The following is a 19557-nucleotide window of genomic DNA, read 5'->3' as shown; positions in this document are numbered from 1 at the left end:
TGGCTATTATGTTAGTAAAACATAATGAACAAAAAATAGGTAAAATATGTGTATGCTTAAAGTGATAATTATGACATAGCATAGCACCAAAAGTAAACCATAGTATAAACGAAATTATATTACACGGTTACAATATATAATACCACAAGCCGGTTTGATAATTAGGTAACGAAATATATATGCAAGCTACATTTTAACCTCTGGTAACTAAATCAAGCATAAAGAATAGTAACTACCAAAAATTTATTGAAGGAAAATATCATACTTTCTTTTTAATGCATTAGCTTTATGAATTTCATGAGTTTAGTCTAACTCTAAAATGTAAACATGCTTTTATTAATAAACGTAAATCTAGTCTCACAAATATTCATTCATATAAACTCTAGTAATTTCAAAGTGAAAACGACCAAGTGTTTTAATAATCCTCAACTCATAGAAGAAAACAAGTGTCATCTCATCAAGCAATCAAACGGATGACCAATTACTATACATAATCAGATTAATGAAAAACGAGTTTATTCAACAATTCATCTCTTTTATGTTCAAAGCTATATTTCGATATGGTCGAGTATTAAAACACTACAAGAAAACTTGCTTTTAGCCACAACTTAGCCACAAAACTTTTGTGGACAGTATAAAACAGCTACAAAATATCCGCAAAATTAGCCACTACTTACAAAATCTAAAATTTGTGGCCATTTGTTGTTTTTTTGTCGCTCCATAGCAGCAAAATAACTTTTGTGGCTATTCGAAGAAACACAGCCACAATTAACTACAAAAATAAATTGTGGATATACATTTCCACAAAAATCCCCCACAAGATTCATGGTTTCCGTATCCACAACTTTACTCGCGGATAATTGTTGTTATATAGCTACAAAATGTACTTTGTGGCTATCTCGAGGATAAAAAGCCACAATACGCTTCAGAATAAATTGTGGACATATATTATCCGTAAATATCCACAGAATTTTTCGTTAACATTTTAAACACATACTTAAATTGTAGCTATCCGTAGAAATATAATTTTTAAAATTGCATGTGGTCACAAATGTGGTTGTGGTTATAATATTTAAAAGATTATAATGTTAAGAAAACATATCAGCATGTTCAAATCTGGTTCCATAATTAATTACATTAACTATCTACGCTTGTACTAGGATTTGTACGATACATTAAATATATACATTTTTTACTTTTTTTTAGGTTGCAGGGAGAACATATCTTTATATTACCAAAAAAAAAAGATAAGAATTTTTTTTTAAAAAAAATGAAGATACAAAGTAAAACAATTTCACATATCACTAGGCATTTCAATTCTCGGTTTGCTTCATGGTTTGGTTCTTCGGTTCTAAAGGTTTAGGATCCATTAAAATATTGAGTTTGGTTTTGTTTTGTTTATTTCGTTTTTTTTTGTTTGGTTTGGGTAACCAAGTTGAAATCCTTCTTATTTCCAAAGTAATCTAAGATACTATCCGGTTTTGATTTTTTTGTTAATTTGGGTTAAAAATAAAAAAAAACAATTTTTTGAGATTAATATCAGATATTTTGGGGTTGCAGATAAAAACTCGAATAATTCAGAAAATTTTAATAAATATTGGATCAAAATTATATTAGTCATTTAACTTTTTGGTTATTTAACTTATAAATAATTTTAAGTTATTTTTATTTTTAAAATAAATATAATTAGTATATATATATAGATATATTATATTATAGAAATTTGGGTACTTATTTAGCTCTCGGTTTGGTTCGAATTCAGTTTTTTTTTTGGTTCAATAGATATATATGGTCCACTAATATAACTGTTGGGATTCAAACTCGAACCAAACTTATTTTCCGATTTAGTTTAATTTGGTTCTTTGGTTCCAGATAAATGTGTGAAAGACTAGTTGCATCAATTATAAAAAAGCTCGGAAAATAATTCTTTTAAATATTTAAGAAGTAGCCATAGACTAGCATCATAACTACAAAAGATATTAACTAGATTTTGGGACCGAAAAATAAATGATTCATCGCAACACTATTAAAGAGTAAACACAAAAAATGAGTAATGAAGAATCATATATTATTGACAAAAAGAAGAATCATATATTAACAAGTCACATGTTGTACATTAAATATAAGTCATATAATCAATCTCTCATAAGGTTGTAAGATGCATATTTATTGGTTCAGACAAATAGTTGATGGGGCAAAGAATATACTCTTTAACCACAAATATAGCTATCTAAATAATATCTATATTTGATGGAGCAAAGAATATATTTTCTTTAGCCTCAAATATAAGTACGTAAAGAATATGTATATTTGATGGGGAAAAGAATATATCTTTATAATATTATTTGAGAAGTCAGTTTTCTACGTGTCATGCTCACGTTAATCTTTACAACGGTTATTTACAGAGATACCCTTAATGAATTAAAATATTGAATTAATATATTATTATTAATTTTTTTGTTTAGTTTTCTTTTTATTTTTTTCCAAAACATATATAAAAAGAAAAAATTATAAAGTTTAAAAACGAATTTAAAAACGAAAATATATGTATATAAAATATGATTTAATTAAAAAGGAAAGTTCCCAAAATAGTAATATTCCGTTTAAAACATATTTTTACCGAACAAAAATATACTTATAACCGAGAAATAAAACTAATTTGATTTGAATTAATTAGAATAAAAAATAATTTTACTTGAGTTTGAATTTGACAGAATTTATTTAACTCGACTAATCCAATTTATATCCTAAATCAAAGATCTAACCACAATTAAAATATATAATTTATAATAATAATATATTTATTTTTATACATATTTATTGTAGGATGACTCAAAATATATTAATAAATAAAAATAAAATATTAACTAATTGTTACAATATAATTAAATATATATATGTATGAGTCTTCAGAATATTATCATTATATTCATTTATGTAATTTTCAATAAAAACTTCATTTATTCTTTACTTAATTTTAAGAAAAATATATATTACGTTGTACATCATCTTACTAAAATATATTTACATATCTGGAAAAACAACCAATCTAAATGCAAATAAGAATTTAATCAAAATTTACTATATTTAGAATAAAATATTATAGTCCAATTCGGAGAAATAGATGCAATCCAACATACCTAGGTGATAAAAAAATCGATTGTTTACCCAGAAACAACCAAACCGACTAAATAAAACATATCCAAAATCATATGTCTAGTTAAAATAATATAATATTATCAAAACAAATTATACAAATAAATTATAAATTTAGTTAAAGCCAAAAGTAAATATCAATTAATTATAATATATTATCTTTATAAATATTTATATCCGTGCATGATCACGGGAGAATCACCTTGTATATATATACATTAGATGGAGCAAAGAATATATTCTTTTTATAAATATCAATTAATTATAATATATTATCTTTATAAATATTTATATCTGTGCATGATCACGGGAGAATCACCTTGTATATATATACATTAGATGGAGCAAAGAATATATTCTCTTTAGCCATAAATAATTGATGGGGCAAGGACTATTTGTATTTGAAGCCTAAGATGATTATAAATTGTAAACAAGCTCGACATCGTTTCATAACACAAGAAACAAACTTTCTAAAAAATGGGAGATTTCTTTCAATCAAGAGAATGGATGTATAAAAGATTAAAACGTTCTGATCATAGTTTGTGCGAGAAATTTATTGAGGGTGTAAACACTTTTATTTCTTTTGCTTGTAATCAAGCATTTTTTCTTGAGTGTGGGAAGTTGTTTTGTCCTTGTAAAAAATGCAAGAATCAAAAATATCGCGATGTTGATACAGTGACGAAACATCTTATGTTGAAAGGATTTACAGAAAATTATTACTTGTGGACGCATCACGGAGAAAATTGGCAATACAATGATGGTGAAGCATCAGGAAGTCATCATGTGATGGAGCATGAACCATGGGGTGATTATTCTAACAATGTTCCAATGGAGGATCAGTACCATGATTCCAATACAGATTTTAATATGTTACCCGGTGATGCTAGTTTTCCAGAAAACGTCCAAGAGCCAGCTTACGAAAAAAAACATGATGCTGTTTTTCAAGCGTTAGAAGCGGCAAATCAACCTTTATACGAGGGGTGTACTGATGGAATTTCTCAACTGTATTTGGCCTCAAAAGTGATGAATTGGAAAACCAATTTTAATCTTTCAGAGGAATGTCTGGATGAAATTACTGAAACCTTTAAAGCTGTTCTTCCGTCGCCTAATATTGCGCCTAAATCGTACTACGAGACAAAGAAGTTAACGCGGTCTCTAGGGTTGCCATGTCATAAGATTGATGTGTGCGAGGATAATTGTATGCTATTTTGGAAAGGGGAAGATAGTAAGTTACTACATTGTCGCTTTTGTAAAAAAGACCGTTATGAACCAAATGTCGGCCGATCAGGGAAGAAAATACCAAAGCAAAGGATGTTTTATCTGCCTATTACGGATCGGTTGAAGCGATTGTACCAATCAGAAACGACAGCTTCACAAATGAGGTGGCATGCTGAACATGTGTCCCCCGAAGGACAAATGCATCATCCCTCAGATGGAAGAGCATGGAAGCATTTTAAAGAGGTATATCCTAATTTTGCTTCTGAGAGTCGCAATGTTTATCTGGGTTTATCAACCGATGGATTTAATCCAATTGGTATGAATGGACAATCATATTCTGTATGGCCCGTCATCGTGACACCATACAATTTACCCCCCGGAGTGTGCATGAAAAGGGAATATTTCTTCCTCTCTATATTAGTGCCAGGGCCAAAGCATCCAAAGAAAAGCTTGGATATATATCTGCAACCGTTGATTGAAGAATTACAAAATTTATGGAGTGAAGGGGTGGAGGCTTACGATGTCTCACGAAAAGAAAAATTCACGATGCGAGCGGCCTTGATGTGGACAATTAACGATTTTCCAGCATACGGGATGTTATCTGGATGGATGACCCATGGAAGGTTGGCTTGTCCGTATTGTATGGATGAGACCAAGTCGTTTTGGTTACCAAACGGTAAAAAACACAGTTGGTTTGATTGTCATAGAAAGTTTTTGCCTGAAGGACATCCTTATAGGCGGAATGTTAAAGATTTCTTAAAAGGTAAAACTGTCCATGATGATCCTCCACCATGGTTAAACGGAGAGGAAATATTACATGAAAGAATAAATAATATACGTGGACTGCGTAAAACAGTTGATTGTGGAGGCAAAGGACATGACAATCCTACTCGATCTATTGAAGGGTATGGTGTTGATCATAATTGGGTGAAGAAGAGTATCTTTTGGGAGTTACCTTATTGGGAGAACCTACTTCTTCGACACAATCTTGATTTTATGCATATAGAAAAAAATTTCTTTGATAATCTGGTTAACACAGTGCTAAATGTACCTGGGAAGACAAAGGATAGCATAAACTCAAGGATGGATCTCCCTTTGTTTTGCAGAAGACCCGAGTTAGAGATTTCCCAAGATGGAAGAGTGCCTATTCCAATCTTTAGACTGTCGAAGGAAGGCAAAGAAAAATTTCTAACATGGTTGAAGACCGATATTAAATTTCCAGATGGGTATGTTTCGAAATTTTCACATTGTGTTAATTTGAACAGTGGAAAGATATCAGGATTAAAAAGCCATGACTGTCATGTCATCATGCAACGACTTCTCCCAATTGCATTTGCGGAACTTCTTCCAAAACCTGTTCATACGGCAATTTCAGGTATTCAATATTTGAAATAATTATTTTTTTTTTTTGCCAAAAAGATATAATACTCTTGCTGAATATTTTTAATTAATATTCTTATTTGTTTTATTTGTGTAGATATCGCACTCTTCTTTCGAGATATATCTGCCAAAATCTTGAAGATTGAAGATGTTGCTAGACTGAAAGAAAATATTGCAATTATGCTTCGCAATCTTGAAAAAATATTTCCACCGACATTCTTTGATGTGATGGAACATCTACCTGTCCATCTCCCAGATGAAGCTTTACTAGGTGGTCCGGTCCAATATAGGTGGATGTATCCGTTTGAACGATACATGTATCATCTGAAAAAAAAGGTTAAAAACAAAGCCAGGATCGGAGGATCAATAGTGGCTCAGTGTGTGAATGAAGAAATTTCTTACGTGACAAATAATTATATTGCACCTTCAACAGTTCAAGTCCCTGAAAAAGATGTCAACGAAATCAGATTCACTTACAAATATCTTGATGTTCCAATAATGTTCCAGCAAGAAGGAAGAATCAGTGGAAAATCAAGTAGTGCATGGTTAAATGATGAAGATTATAATATTCTTCAGACATTTTTATTGCTTAACTGTGAAGTATTTGAACCATATGAGAGGTATGTTATGTTATTTATAATTAATAATGACGTAGATGGTTATTAATATATAATGGATATCTAGAAAACCAATAATATATATGCAGGATGTTTGAAGATTATATGATGGATAACCACCCAAACATAACTTCTAACGATATGACAAGAGCAAAAGATGAAAAATTTGCAATGTGGTGTAAAGATTACGTAAGTGCGAAAGTTATATACATGTTATAACATATTATATACATGTTTTTATCTCAGCTATTAAATAAGAAATATATGCAGATTAACAATGCTAGCAAATCATTTGAATTTCCATTGTGGATGTTGGAATTTGTACAAGGTCCAAAGCACCAAATCAAGTCATGGCCTATGTATTATTCGAGAGGATATCATTACCACACACAAAGCCATGGACAAAATAAAAAGACAATGAATTTTGGTGTTTGTGTTCCTGGAACTACTGAGACCGAGTATTTTGGACTTATCGAAGAAATATTCATGATAGAGTATCACGGTGCCGTTGGGTTAAAAGCCATGATTTTTAAATGTCATTGGTTCAACATCGATCAAGGAATACGAAGACATCCATCTGGCATTGTTGATGTTTGCCCACAAATGCATTATGACAAGTACGATCCTTTTATATTACCAGAACAATGTGATCAAGTATGTTATGTTCCTTATCCTCGTCTACGATCAAGAAGAGAAGAATGGTGGACAACAATAAAAGTTATGCCGAGAGGATTTTTTGAAACTAAAGAAGTTTCTCAAAATGCAATACAAAACAATATTGTTGATCATGTGATACCATCCACTAATATTGTGCGAGTCGAAGCACATGCAGTCCAAGATGATTCAAATTACGAACCGATGCCAATGATTAATCCAGAAGATGAATATTTATCTGAAAATGATTTTATCGATCAGTATGACGAATATTCTGATTCAGATTCGCATTCGGACTAATAATATTGTATGAATAAATGGTTAAAAAAATAATGTATGTGTTATAAAACAAATAAGAAGATAAATAATAATTTGTAATGTATTTAATATTGTATGAATAAATGGTTAAGAAAATAATGTATGTGTTCTAAAACAAATAAAAAAACAAATAATAATTTGTCATGTATTTAACTTAATTCCTTTGTTTTAATATTGTTTTTAATTTATTTTTGAATGCTAAACTTTATCAAAATTCCTATTTAATTATTAATAGTATTATTGTAAAATACTAACCACAAAATTCTTAAGTGGCGGGAGTAATTTCCCGGGTATATAACTCCCGTAGAAACAAATAGCGACAAGTAGATTGGTAACAATCTAAAAATTAGAAAGTAATCACGAAATTTTTCACTTCCCGGGTTGTTTTCCCGGCTAAACCAATATCAGCCACTTGATTTATTAATTGAAAAAAAGGAAGCTAATCTACTTGTTTGCTCCGCCTACAAATATTACGTATCTATCTTGTCCTCTTCTCACAGTCAATCTCTATCCTTTTCTCACAGTCAATTTAAAAAAAAAAAAAAGCTAACCCTCAGTATCCTTTCTCTCTTCCTTACGTTCCTCTGTTTAAGGTCAGAAATCTCTTATTTGTTTCCCTTTTAGATTCGTATATTGAAATCTGAGGGGTCAATCTTCTGGGTTTTTAATTTTCATGTTCTGTTTCGTTTTAGGGTTGGGGTCAATGTACATCCCATATTTGTAATGTTCAAGTATTTGTAATGTTTTTTTTGTTCTTTTGCAGATGAATATCCTACGTGGTTCTTCTTCAAGGCCAGCTAAGAGGAGCCGTCAAACTTGTCTTCCTCCTGGATTGAACAGGCCTGCTACGTCCGCTTCTCTTCCTCCTGGAGCGACCAGGCCGGCTTCGTCTGCGTCTCGACATCCACTTCCAAGCTTAGCTGCTGTGATGAGTGCGCCAGAGAGACGTAACATGCCTCTTCTCCATCCACAAAGGCCCAATGGAACTTTATGGTGAGTTCAGTGTTTCAGTTATTTGTTTGTCGTTTTAGTGTTTGAGTTATTTTTAAAGTTCTGTCTTTTGAGTTATTAGTTCAGACATGAACTAAAGGATAAAGATGATTTGTTGACTTGATAACGTCTGTTTAAAACGACTGTATTTTTAATTATGTGTTTGAGTGTTTAATTTATTTGTTAAGTTTTGTATTTGAGCTATGGTTCAGACAGTGGTCTTGTACTAGGTCTAAGGGCTATTGTAATGCTTTGAGTTTACATTGGTCTTTGTCTCATCTAACAAAATGTTTTGGTGCTTTTGTTTTCATAGGTTTGGGATAGACGATTGCATCCGGAAAGATGTAGTGTCAACATATCAGTCAAACTTTTGGGGACCATGGTGGACCTACAGAATGGTGCCAGATGAGAAGAAGGTCGCTTGGTGGACTAGTTTTCTGGTAGCTTCTCTAGATTTACTTTGTTTATTGGTTGATATAGTTGTATAAGCTCTCACCTTATTCTAATTAACTCTGTTTTTGTTGTAGCAACAATACTATTGGGATCCTAAGCATCACAGTCAAGTTCGTTTTCAGTGGGAACAAATTCTGAAAAGCTCAATTAGAGACCTTGTAAGCAAGAGGAGGAGATCAGAAGAAAAAAAGAAGCCAGATTTTATTGGCCTAGCAGATTGGAACTTGATGCTAGAGACTTGGCAGGAGGAGCCACACCAAAAGAGGAGCAAAACGAATTCTGAGAATGCTTCCTCAAACCCAGATGGTTTAGGCACTCACCGTCATACTTCAGGATCAAAAAACCACAAGCGTTATGCTTATGACTTGGTTAGTCAATTTTTATATTCCATCAGCTTTATCTTCTGTAACTTACATAAATTTTTTAACACCATTTGCAGACTGTTAAGGCTGGTGGAGTAGCACCTCCAGTCACTGAAGTAGTGCGTATGACCCATACTCGCAAGGATGGCACTTTCATTGACAAAAGAGCAGAAGGTTTTTTGAAGGCTGCCGAGGCTCTTGCATTGGAGCGATCACAAGGTTCCTGTCTGACTGATGAAACCCCATCAGCACCCTCTACCCAGCAGCTCAACGCTGCTTACATTGAAGTAAGAATCTCCTAATCTAACTTACATAATCTATTTTAATAGCAGAATGAATTTAGTTTTGCATAATGAATTGATCGACACTGTTTTGTTTGTCTATATCCATGAGTCTTTTCAAAAAAAATTTCTTGTAGGTGGCAACCAATGGCAAAGGGCGAGTTTATGGGCTTGGTTCAATTCAGGATATTGATGATGAACCAAGTGAGACTGCACCAGCATCTTTATTTACACATGTGGCAGTTGATGGACGCTTGACCACCATGGAGGGTGTTGTAACTTGCTTGAAGGATGATGTTTCTGGCTTGAAGGAGGATGTAATTGGTATTAAGCGAGGCATTGAGGTTCTGATGAAGATGAATGGAGTGGACCCTGTTACCTTTGAACCTATTCAGCGTGAGAGCGATGCATCTGATCGAACTCCCCAATCAAGCCAAGAACTTGACCAAAATTCTCCCGTACATTAACTCTGATCTTGGTGTTTTTTGTGTTTATACTAAGTTAAGCTCTAACATCACTAGATGTCTTTTGTAAAAACATCACTAGATGTCTTTTGTAACTTCTGAAGAACATCATTAGATGTCTTTTGTAAAAAAAATTTATAATTTTAATGGTATTTGAATGTTTAAATTAATTATTATGTTGTTTAATGCTTTAAATTTGATTTCAAATTATTAATCAGTACAGTTTAAAAAATAAATCAAAATTAATAATAAAGCCACAGAAAAGCACATATAAATTTGTGGCAATTTTTAAAATAAAACCACAGATTTCCACATAATAAGTTGTAGTTATAAAAGCCACAAATACAAATAATTGTGGTTATTTTGTGTCTAAATTTCCACAAAACGTTTTGTTGTTATCAGTAGAAATAAAGCCACGATTTTAAGTGGCACGAGTTGTGGCTAATAAAACCACAAAAAAATTGTGGCTAATTGCGTATTACATCCACGATTAGTTTTGTGGCTGTTTGTAGAATATTCTCTACGGTTTAAAATGTGGCTTTTTGTAGCAAAAATTGCAACGAATCCGAGTTAGCGCTATTTGTGGCCATTGTCCACAAAAACCGTTTGTGGCTAAGTCGTAGAAGCACAGCAACAAATAACAACGCTTATTCGATTGCCACAAGCCCGTAGTCAACGAAATTTTTTTGTAGCGATTTGTGGCTAAGCGTTAAATAGCCACAAATATTAAGCGATAGCCACAACATTTTTCATGGCTAATTACAGAATTTCTTGTAGTGAAAAGAGCTAGTGAAACAATATGTCAACAAAATATGAATCTCATTTAATCAAACAAATTTCTAGATCAGTACCAAAGCATAAGAGTAGTAAAGATGATAATATGCATAACAAAATTAAACGAAATCAATCTACCGCAGATCTACAATTATGAATCAATAAAGCATTAAGTAAATTAAACATCGACTTGCAAGGTTACAAAACTGTTCCAAAGCCAACATGAACTACGCATGCCATGGATTAATTACGCGGCCGGTTACGAAACAGTTATGACATCTAAATATTGTTGAAAAATATTGATACGTTCAGCAAAGCGTGACTCGATTTAATATTCAAACATATTAAATCACATCTAAAGAAAACATACATATGTCACGTATATGTATTAAATCAAGAAGACCATAGACAAATTATGATTTAGTTAAAGCACAAGTGATACTTAGCTCAATATAAAATAAAGCAATGGTCGGCGTGGAGATGATGTCTACTAGGGTTTTGAACTTTACTCGGCGGTTAGGGTTTCGTGCTGATAACGTGTTGTAAATAGAGAAAAAGAGAAAGAAATTGGTGTGTTTTATTCCATGAACAATGAGTCTTTTATATAGGATTACAATAGCTTGAGAACAAAGTATAATTTGGAGAACAAGTAGACTTGACAATCAAGTAAATCTAAGATTTTCTATATGGACATCACATAATATTCATAACAAATTTAATTTTTAACTGTATACCAGAGGCAATATGGGATTCTGTATTTTACTCATAAACTGATCTTTTATTAGTGTGTTGATTCTAGAAGCCCCTCGACTCCTTCATTTGAGATTTTTAGAAGATAGATTTTGTGTAAGACAAAGACAAATCAAGACAATTTTGTTTCTTACTCCACGGTTTGTGGATGGAGCAGCCACTAATAGTTGTCATAATCGCTATAAAAATGCTGAATGAAATAAATATTGGTGCACTAAGAGCATTTCTAACATGCAATTACTATTATTTTTTTGTCGTCTATCAATCTAGGCTAGATCAAGTAGAGAACAGACGAGCCGATCCTCCGAGATGCATCTACATCTGTCCGGGTCTGATCTATATGGAAGAAAATATAACATCTCACTACAAGAAAACATCGGTATTCTGACGGACATTCCGACGGAAAATGAAATCCTCAGAATTTCCCGAGGAATTTCCGAGGAAATTCCGAGGAAGCTCAAATTTTGGGTTTCCTCGGAATTTCCTCGGAATATACCGACGGAATTCTGAGGAAACATTAATCCGTCGGTATATTCCGAGGAAATTCCGAGGAGAAATGTGTTCCTCACAAAATTCCGAGGAAATTCCGACGAACAAGTGATCGATCGATGCGTTTTTGGACATATACCCATCGATCGATCACATTGTTACGCTTTGGTCCATCTTAGTGATCGATCGATGCGTTTTTGGACATAAATCCATCGATCGATGCGTTTATAAAAAAACATTCGAGATTTTGAAACCCAAAACAGTAGTTCCTCGGAATTTCCTCGGAATATTCCGAGGAAATTCCGAGGAACACTTGATATCCTAGATCTATCGATGGGATAATCTCATCGATCGATCACATTGTTACGCTTTGTTCCATCTTAGTGATTGATCGATGCGTTTTTGGACATAAATCCATCGATCGATGCGTTTATAAAAAAACATTCGAGATTTTGAAACCCAAAACAGTAGTTCCTCGGAATTTCCTCAGAATATTCCGAGGAAATTCCGAGGAACACTTGATATCCTAGATAGATCGATGGGATAATCTCATCGATCGATCACATTGTTATGCTTTGTTCCATCTTAGTGATTGATCGATGCGTTTTTGGACATAAATCCATCGATCGATGCGTTTATAAAAAACATTCGAGATTTTGAAACCCCAAACACTAGTTCCTCGGAATTTCCTCGGAATATTTCGACGGAATTCCGAGGAAGAAAAGGGTTTCCTCGGAATTCCCTCGGAATATTCCGAGGAAATTCCGAGGAAATAGGGTTTTTAAACCGAAAACAACGTTTTGCGGTTTGAATAACACCTATATAACCCTTATTAAGTGTCTTACGTTCATTATGAAGTCAAAAATTTGTTCCTTACCCTATAATAAACACTTTTCTGATTGTATGAACGAAATCCCCACAACATAAGAGAAACACTTATACACTTTAATGAACGGTAAATGGAATACTTACAATTCGTTTTGAAATTTGTTATTTCATGGTTTATGCTCATCTATACAAAGAATCCTCAATGGTATGCATTACAATTGTATAAGAAATGAAATACGGCAAAAAAAATTGATGTTTTGAAACCCCAAACACTAGTTCCTCGGTATTTCCTCGGAATATTCCGAGGAAATTCCGAGGAACAATATAAAATTAATAGAAATATATGCACAGGATATTTTTTTTCCTCGAATTAATGAAAATATTCCGAGAAAATTCCGACGGATATTTAAGTGGCCGTCAGAATTTCCTCGGAATATTTTCATTTAACCGGGCAAACAAGCCGCCAAATATTTCGCGAAAATTGAAATTGAAAATACTGAGGGAATTCCGACGGAAAATATCCGTCAAACCGAAGGTTTTATAAACTCGAACCGCATCTTCTTCCCCATTTCTCTCTTCTTCCTCTCCGGCGATCTCCCTCTCCTTCCGGCGTTCTCCACCTTCTCTCGCGACGATCTCTCCGGCGAATCCTTTCCATTCCCTTACAAATCATGTAAGGACCCTATCTCACTCTCTTAGGTCCTATTTGTTAGGTTTTTAAGTAGATTTGATGATTTTAGAAGTTTTTTGATAGATTTTTGTTAGGGTGATTGGGTAGGATTGTGATTTGTTGTGTAATAGGTTTAGAATTGTGATTTGGTTGTGTTGAATTGATTTAGAACTTGTTTTATAAATTGTTTATTATTTTTGTATTTACAAAAAGTTTTTTCTATATAAATTCGATTTTACAAAACGTTTTTGTATATAAATTCGATTTTTGGATTTATAAAAGATGATTTCATATTTATAAAAATATTTATATTTATTAAAACTAATTTTGTATTTATAAAACATTTTTTTTTATTTATAAACACTATTTTTTTTATTTTTTTATTTATAAAAACTATTTTTTAATATACAAAACGTTCTTTGTATATAAATTCGATTTTTGGATTTATAAAAGATGATTTCATATTTTAAAATTAATTTTGTATTTATAAAACATTTTTTGATTTATAAACACTATTTTATTATTTTTTGTATTTATAAAAACTATTTTGTATTTATAAAAAGATGATTTCATATCTATAAAAATATTTATATTTATTAAAACTAATTTTGTTTTTATAAAACATTTTTTTGATTTATAAACACTATTTTATTATTTTTTGTATTTATAAAAAGATGATTTCATATTTATAAAAATATTTATATTTATTAAAACTAATTTTGTATTTATAAAACATTTTTTTGATTTATAAACACTATTTTATTATTTTTTGTATTTATAAAAACTATTTTGTATTTATAAAAAGATGATTTCATATTTATAAAAATATTTATATTTATTAAAACTAATTTTGTATTTATAAAACATTTTTTTTATTTATAAAAACTATTTTATTATTTTTTGTATTTTAAATATGTTTTCTATTTCAATTTTAATTTTATATTTTCGAATTTCAATTTAAAAAAAATAAATTTATAATTTTTTTTTTTAATTTTGGAAATATTCCGAGGAAGTGTATCCCTCGGAATATTCCGACGACATCTTTCTCGGAATATTCCGAGGAATTTCCGACGAAAAAAGTCCTCGGAATTCCGTCGGTAATTTCTGAGGGATTTCCGAGGAAAGATGAATTTCCGAGGAGTTATTTCCGAGGACTTTTTTCGTCGGTATGTCGTCGGAATAACGTTATTCCGACGACATACCGACGATTTTTTTCCTCAGTATGCCGCTGTTTTCTTGTAGTGTCTGGTCCTTGCATCTTTTGCTAACATGTCTGCCCGATCATTCTGACTCCGAGAAATATGAAACAGTCTTACATTCTCGAAGTCATCATGTAACCTCTGGAACACCTCGATCTCTGTCGCGAATGATGGCCAGTCCATCGGGTTTGTAGTCATATCCACTAAGTCTGAGCAATCCGTCTCATACCGTACCGAAGTGATCCTTCTGTCTCTCATACATGAGGCTGCCCAAAGTAACCCTTCCATCTCAGCATACAAAGCTGAGAGGCTCCTGTTACACGCTCGTAATCCGAAGTATTTTAATCCCATTTGATCCTTAAGACTCCACCCTAAGCCACTGACACTGCCATTATTGATCCATGATGCATCAATTTGACAAGTAGAGATTTGGAGTATCCAAAGGGGCACTGTCTCAACCTCTGTAGTAGGGGGATTGTCATGATCCTCATTTGCTTCCTCTTTTTCGTTAGCCTTCCTCCAACATTCTGCCTCGAGGGACGCATGCTGGAGGGTGTCAATGGGGGATACATCTTTTCCATTGAAGAGTTTGTCGTTCCTCGCCTTCCAAATGTACCAATAGATCCATGTGAAGATATCGAATTGTGGTCTCAAAGGAGCCACCTCTTTTCTCTTCCAAAACAGAAAGTTCATGTTTTGATATATGGATGTACTCGGGAAGTAAGCCGGAAGGGACGGATAGTCCGATAAAGCCCAAAACTGAAGAGCTGGTAGGCATTCAAAAAGAAGATGATTAATCGACTCCACCTGGCCAACACATCTAGGAGAACTCTTATCGGTGCCCAAGTGTCTATAAACGAGCCTCTTTGTCGTCGCCGCACAGTCTGAGATAGCATGCCATAAAAAATGTTTCATCTTACTCTGGGCCTTTGTCTCCCACACATGGCTCTGTAGGCTCGTGAAACTTGGTTTTACAGCCCCTTTCTATGAGAGACTCAACTTGATCGATCGAAGTAGGTCATAGCCGGTTTTAAATGAATAAACTCCTGATTTGTATGATTCTAACATACAATTAAATCTTCAAATTTTCAAATTTTTAATTTTTCAACAAACTTTTAAACCTTCATATTTTGAGAGTCTAAAGTAAATTTCAAATTTGAGGTCTTACTATTAAAATCTCAAACTTGAAATTTTACTATTCAAAATCTCAAAACACTATTGACTTTCCATTTTGATATTTGCGATTGTGTAATTTACAAATATTTCTACTAATATTAATTTTTGTATCACTTTAATCTCTATAAATATATTGCGATTAAATATTCACATATATATATATATATATATATATATGTACATATATATTATTACTGATACATAGAATACAAAATATGCTAAAAATTAAATCAAAATTGTTAATTTAAATAATATAATGTAAACTAGAAATATTATGTAGAGAGATTTGCCAAAAATAACCAGAAACCTAAATTCGAATGTAACTAGCTCAAATTCAAGCAAATGCAAAAAGAACTTAAAACGGTAGTCAAATTACAATTATCCCCTTATAAACAAAAAAAACCTGTAAACACTTTTACGGTTATAGCCTTGGAAAATCTTCTCTAAACAATAAAGTCTTCTCCTATAAGATTTTCCGAGAAGTCTACTGATATGTTGTGTTTTCGATACATTCTAACAAAGTTTTCTAAAGTGTTTTTGAGTCTTTATTGAGTCTTTCTCGTCCTTTCGAGTCATTACTGGTCTGGAGTTGCATTGGGTAGGAGATGAACCCGTTGGAGCAAAAGAGGCAGAAAACACTGCAATTTTGTGATTTTCACGCAGAACAGTCTGAAATGACTATTCCAGATCGAGCGGAGCAACCCGAGTGTCTGCTCCAGCGGCAGAGATTTTTAAGGAAACTTCTAATATTTCGGGATTTTACCTAGGGTTCCCTCTTTTTACTCCCAGGCTGCCATAAACCTGCATATCTATCTTTTCTTATTATTCTAGACATTCTACGTTACTTTTAGAGAGATTTTGGGAGAGAGAAAAACTTGTACTCTTGTTAAGGGAGAAGAATCTCTACATCCTTTAGAGAAGATTTCTAAACCCTCTTTGCTTTTTATTATTGATTCAGACATATTTTCTTCATATGTTATCTCTATGTTTTCTCTGTCCATGGCTGAGTAATCTGCTTGCTTTGTCTAGGGTGTTAGGGTGTTTAGATCAATGAGCTAAACACAAATAAGGTTCATTGTTGATTGTCTCCATTCATGGTTATGCTTACTGCCTCCATTAAACTAGCTATTTATTGGTTGAACCTAGGTTTAATCTAATCATCAAAGTGCTTAGGTTGCTAGAAACAACATGAATGAGCAGCTTGTCCCTAACCAGCGAAAGTAGATGTTAGGGCAATTTGTGAACTAATCAAATTTGTGCTTATTGTTTGTCTTCATGTTTTAATCCAAACGAGAGTTTGGGTATTAAGACTGATTGATGAAAGGAGAGATACCACGAAAGTGGATCGATCTACTTGTGTAATTTGAGTTCTAGACTCGCGCTTAATAAAACCTTGAATAGATGTTTGGCTAATGATCGTTTGACACCCTAACACCCTAGACTAGCTCTTTAATCAATTGAAAACACCAGACCAATCTGTTACTTGTTCTTACGATTTCTCAACCTTTAAAACCCCTCATATTGTTTTAGCTTAATATTGATCCCATAAAGATAAAGTGTAAACTGGCCATCTGTAATTGAATCTCAAATACTACATCTACACTGTTAGCTTGCAGTAGTAAATACACAATTTTATTGTATCATCTACTCATATCAAGAAGTCAACTTATCCTGAGAAGACTTATCGAGAAGTCAACTTATCCTGAGAAGACTTCTCGAGAATCAACTTATCCCGAAGACTTATCGAGAAGTATACACATGTATTTAATCTTAAAATTAACTAGATTTGAACCCGCGCGTACGTGCAAATATATTTCTATTTTTAAAATAATATTTAAACTATAAAATAAGTTAAAATATATATAAATATCTAATATCAATTTTTAAGTATATAATATTATTTTGAAATTTTTATATTTGTTGAAATTTGTTTTTGATGAAATTGTACTAACCATATATTAATTACTTATTTATTTATTTAAAAATGCAACATTGTATTAATAGTTTAATTTTAAACATTAGTTTTATATAAATTTTTACAAAATTTATCATGTTTTTCATAAAAGTTTTTTATTCTCGAAATGTTTGTATGTGACCAAATTAAATGGTTTAATATTATACTTTTAAAATATTATTTTATTTAATATACTATATTTCATTTTGGTGTTTTTATTTTTACTACAGAAATCAAACATAATTTTTTACAACCAATAAATATTATTATTTTTTTTATAAAAAAGTTAATATGATAATTTCAAAAATAATTGGGATATACTATTAATTTTAAAATTAACTACTGAAATATATATATAAATTGGTCTAGATTAAATATGATAAACAATAAAAAATAATAGCATAATGGATATATATTTGGCTTTTCTTAGGAAAGTTATTCTTTTGATGTATATTGTTTATTTTTATGTTAGGAAAATATCATATGTGAGTAAATTTAAGATATTTAGTTAAATTTCTAATTAATGGTCTAGCATAGACTTTTGTATGGTAGATATAATAAAGTAGGACCCTAAATTAATAAATTAGATTTATAAAATTAAGAAAAATATTTCGATGGAAACAAATGGAAACCATGTAAATATAATTATTCTAAATCATATAAATTTAAACTTAACAAAATTATTATTTTTCCCACATAGATGAGTGAATATATATTGTAAGTCACGATTGTACATTAGTAAGAGTTTGGTAGCATATGTTCAAGCAATGTCTGTATTCTTAGGATTAAATTTTAAAATCTTAAATAATTTTTTTAAACTAAAATTTGACATATAAATGTTTAGTGTTGTATATATTAAACATTTTATAAGTAGATTTTGTGTTTAAGAGGTGTGTATTGTTATCTACTTAAAATATTTGATTTAGGGTTTAGGGGTAGAAGACTTCTTACCAAGAAGTTATGTACTAGCAACCTTCTTTAAAAATCTTTTAGAACGTAGGATAAGTTTAAGGCTAGGAGACTTCTGAAAGTCTACTAAACGGTAATGCAATAGCAAACTTCTTGAGAAGCCTAATAAATTGTAATACACTAGTAGACTTCATGAGAAGTCTTCTACTTCAAACTTTTTAACTTAATTGAAATTTTGTTTCCTTATATAAATAAAATTTGCACATTCTCTCTCTTTCCCACTCTAAAACTGTCTAACCCCTCTCTAATTTATTTGAATTTGAAGACATCAAACTTATATCAGTTTCTAATCTTTATCTCATGTTTTTCTCACCACATTATCTTGTTTTTTACAGGTTTTTCATTCCATGATTTTCATCTTCCACTCTTAAAAATGTAAATATATCAACTTTGGGTATACATTTTTGTGTGTTTTGTGTGTTAAATTCGAATAAAACTATAGATTCAACTTCATGTGATTGTTTTGTTTATTATTTAAACATAAAAAGGTTCTATTTTGAATTTGTTTTCTGTTTTGAACCAATTTTTAATGTTTTGAATATTTATTGTTTTTAGATATGAGGACATATTTTGAAGTTTTCCTATTTTTTGAATAAAACTATAGATTCAACTGAATGTAACTGTCTACTTATTATTTAGCTTAAAATTGTATTTTTCATCGTTTATTTGTCTCTCTAAAAAGTAAGATATCATTAAATTTTTGATATATTTCTTTGTTGTGTGTGTCAAAACCAAATAAAATATAAATTCAAAATCATTATGATCATGATTATATAATTTTGTTATATTTTAGTTGTATAAGTTTTAATTCCAAACAATATAAAGTATATTTTTGTTTTTGTGTAAATTTAAAAT

General features: G+C 31.4%; 2 protein-coding genes across 2 annotated transcripts; both read left to right on the top strand.

The window, feature by feature from the left end:
- The first annotated feature begins 3407 nt into the window (after positions 1-3407).
- Positions 3408-7855, top strand: LOC106423864. The gene is made up of 4 exons (XM_013864621.3): positions 3408-5749; positions 5852-6374; positions 6461-6560; positions 6642-7855. Exons 1-4 carry the CDS (start codon positions 3634-3636, stop codon positions 7323-7325), a joined length of 3423 nt encoding a protein of 1140 aa, XP_013720075.3. The 5' UTR covers positions 3408-3633; the 3' UTR covers positions 7326-7855.
- On the top strand, positions 7853-10069 carry LOC106423675. The gene is made up of 6 exons (XM_013864445.3): positions 7853-7936; positions 8107-8336; positions 8647-8773; positions 8861-9154; positions 9226-9435; positions 9567-10069. Exons 2-6 carry the CDS (start codon positions 8107-8109, stop codon positions 9894-9896), a joined length of 1191 nt encoding a protein of 396 aa, XP_013719899.1. The 5' UTR covers positions 7853-7936; the 3' UTR covers positions 9897-10069.
- The last annotated feature ends 9488 nt before the right edge of the window (positions 10070-19557 follow it).

Source organism: Brassica napus, chromosome C9 (assembly GCF_020379485.1).
Source record: "Brassica napus cultivar Da-Ae chromosome C9, Da-Ae, whole genome shotgun sequence".
Taxonomy (NCBI): Eukaryota; Viridiplantae; Streptophyta; class Magnoliopsida; order Brassicales; family Brassicaceae; genus Brassica; species Brassica napus.
This window is presented reverse-complemented; position numbering and strand designations above follow the sequence as displayed.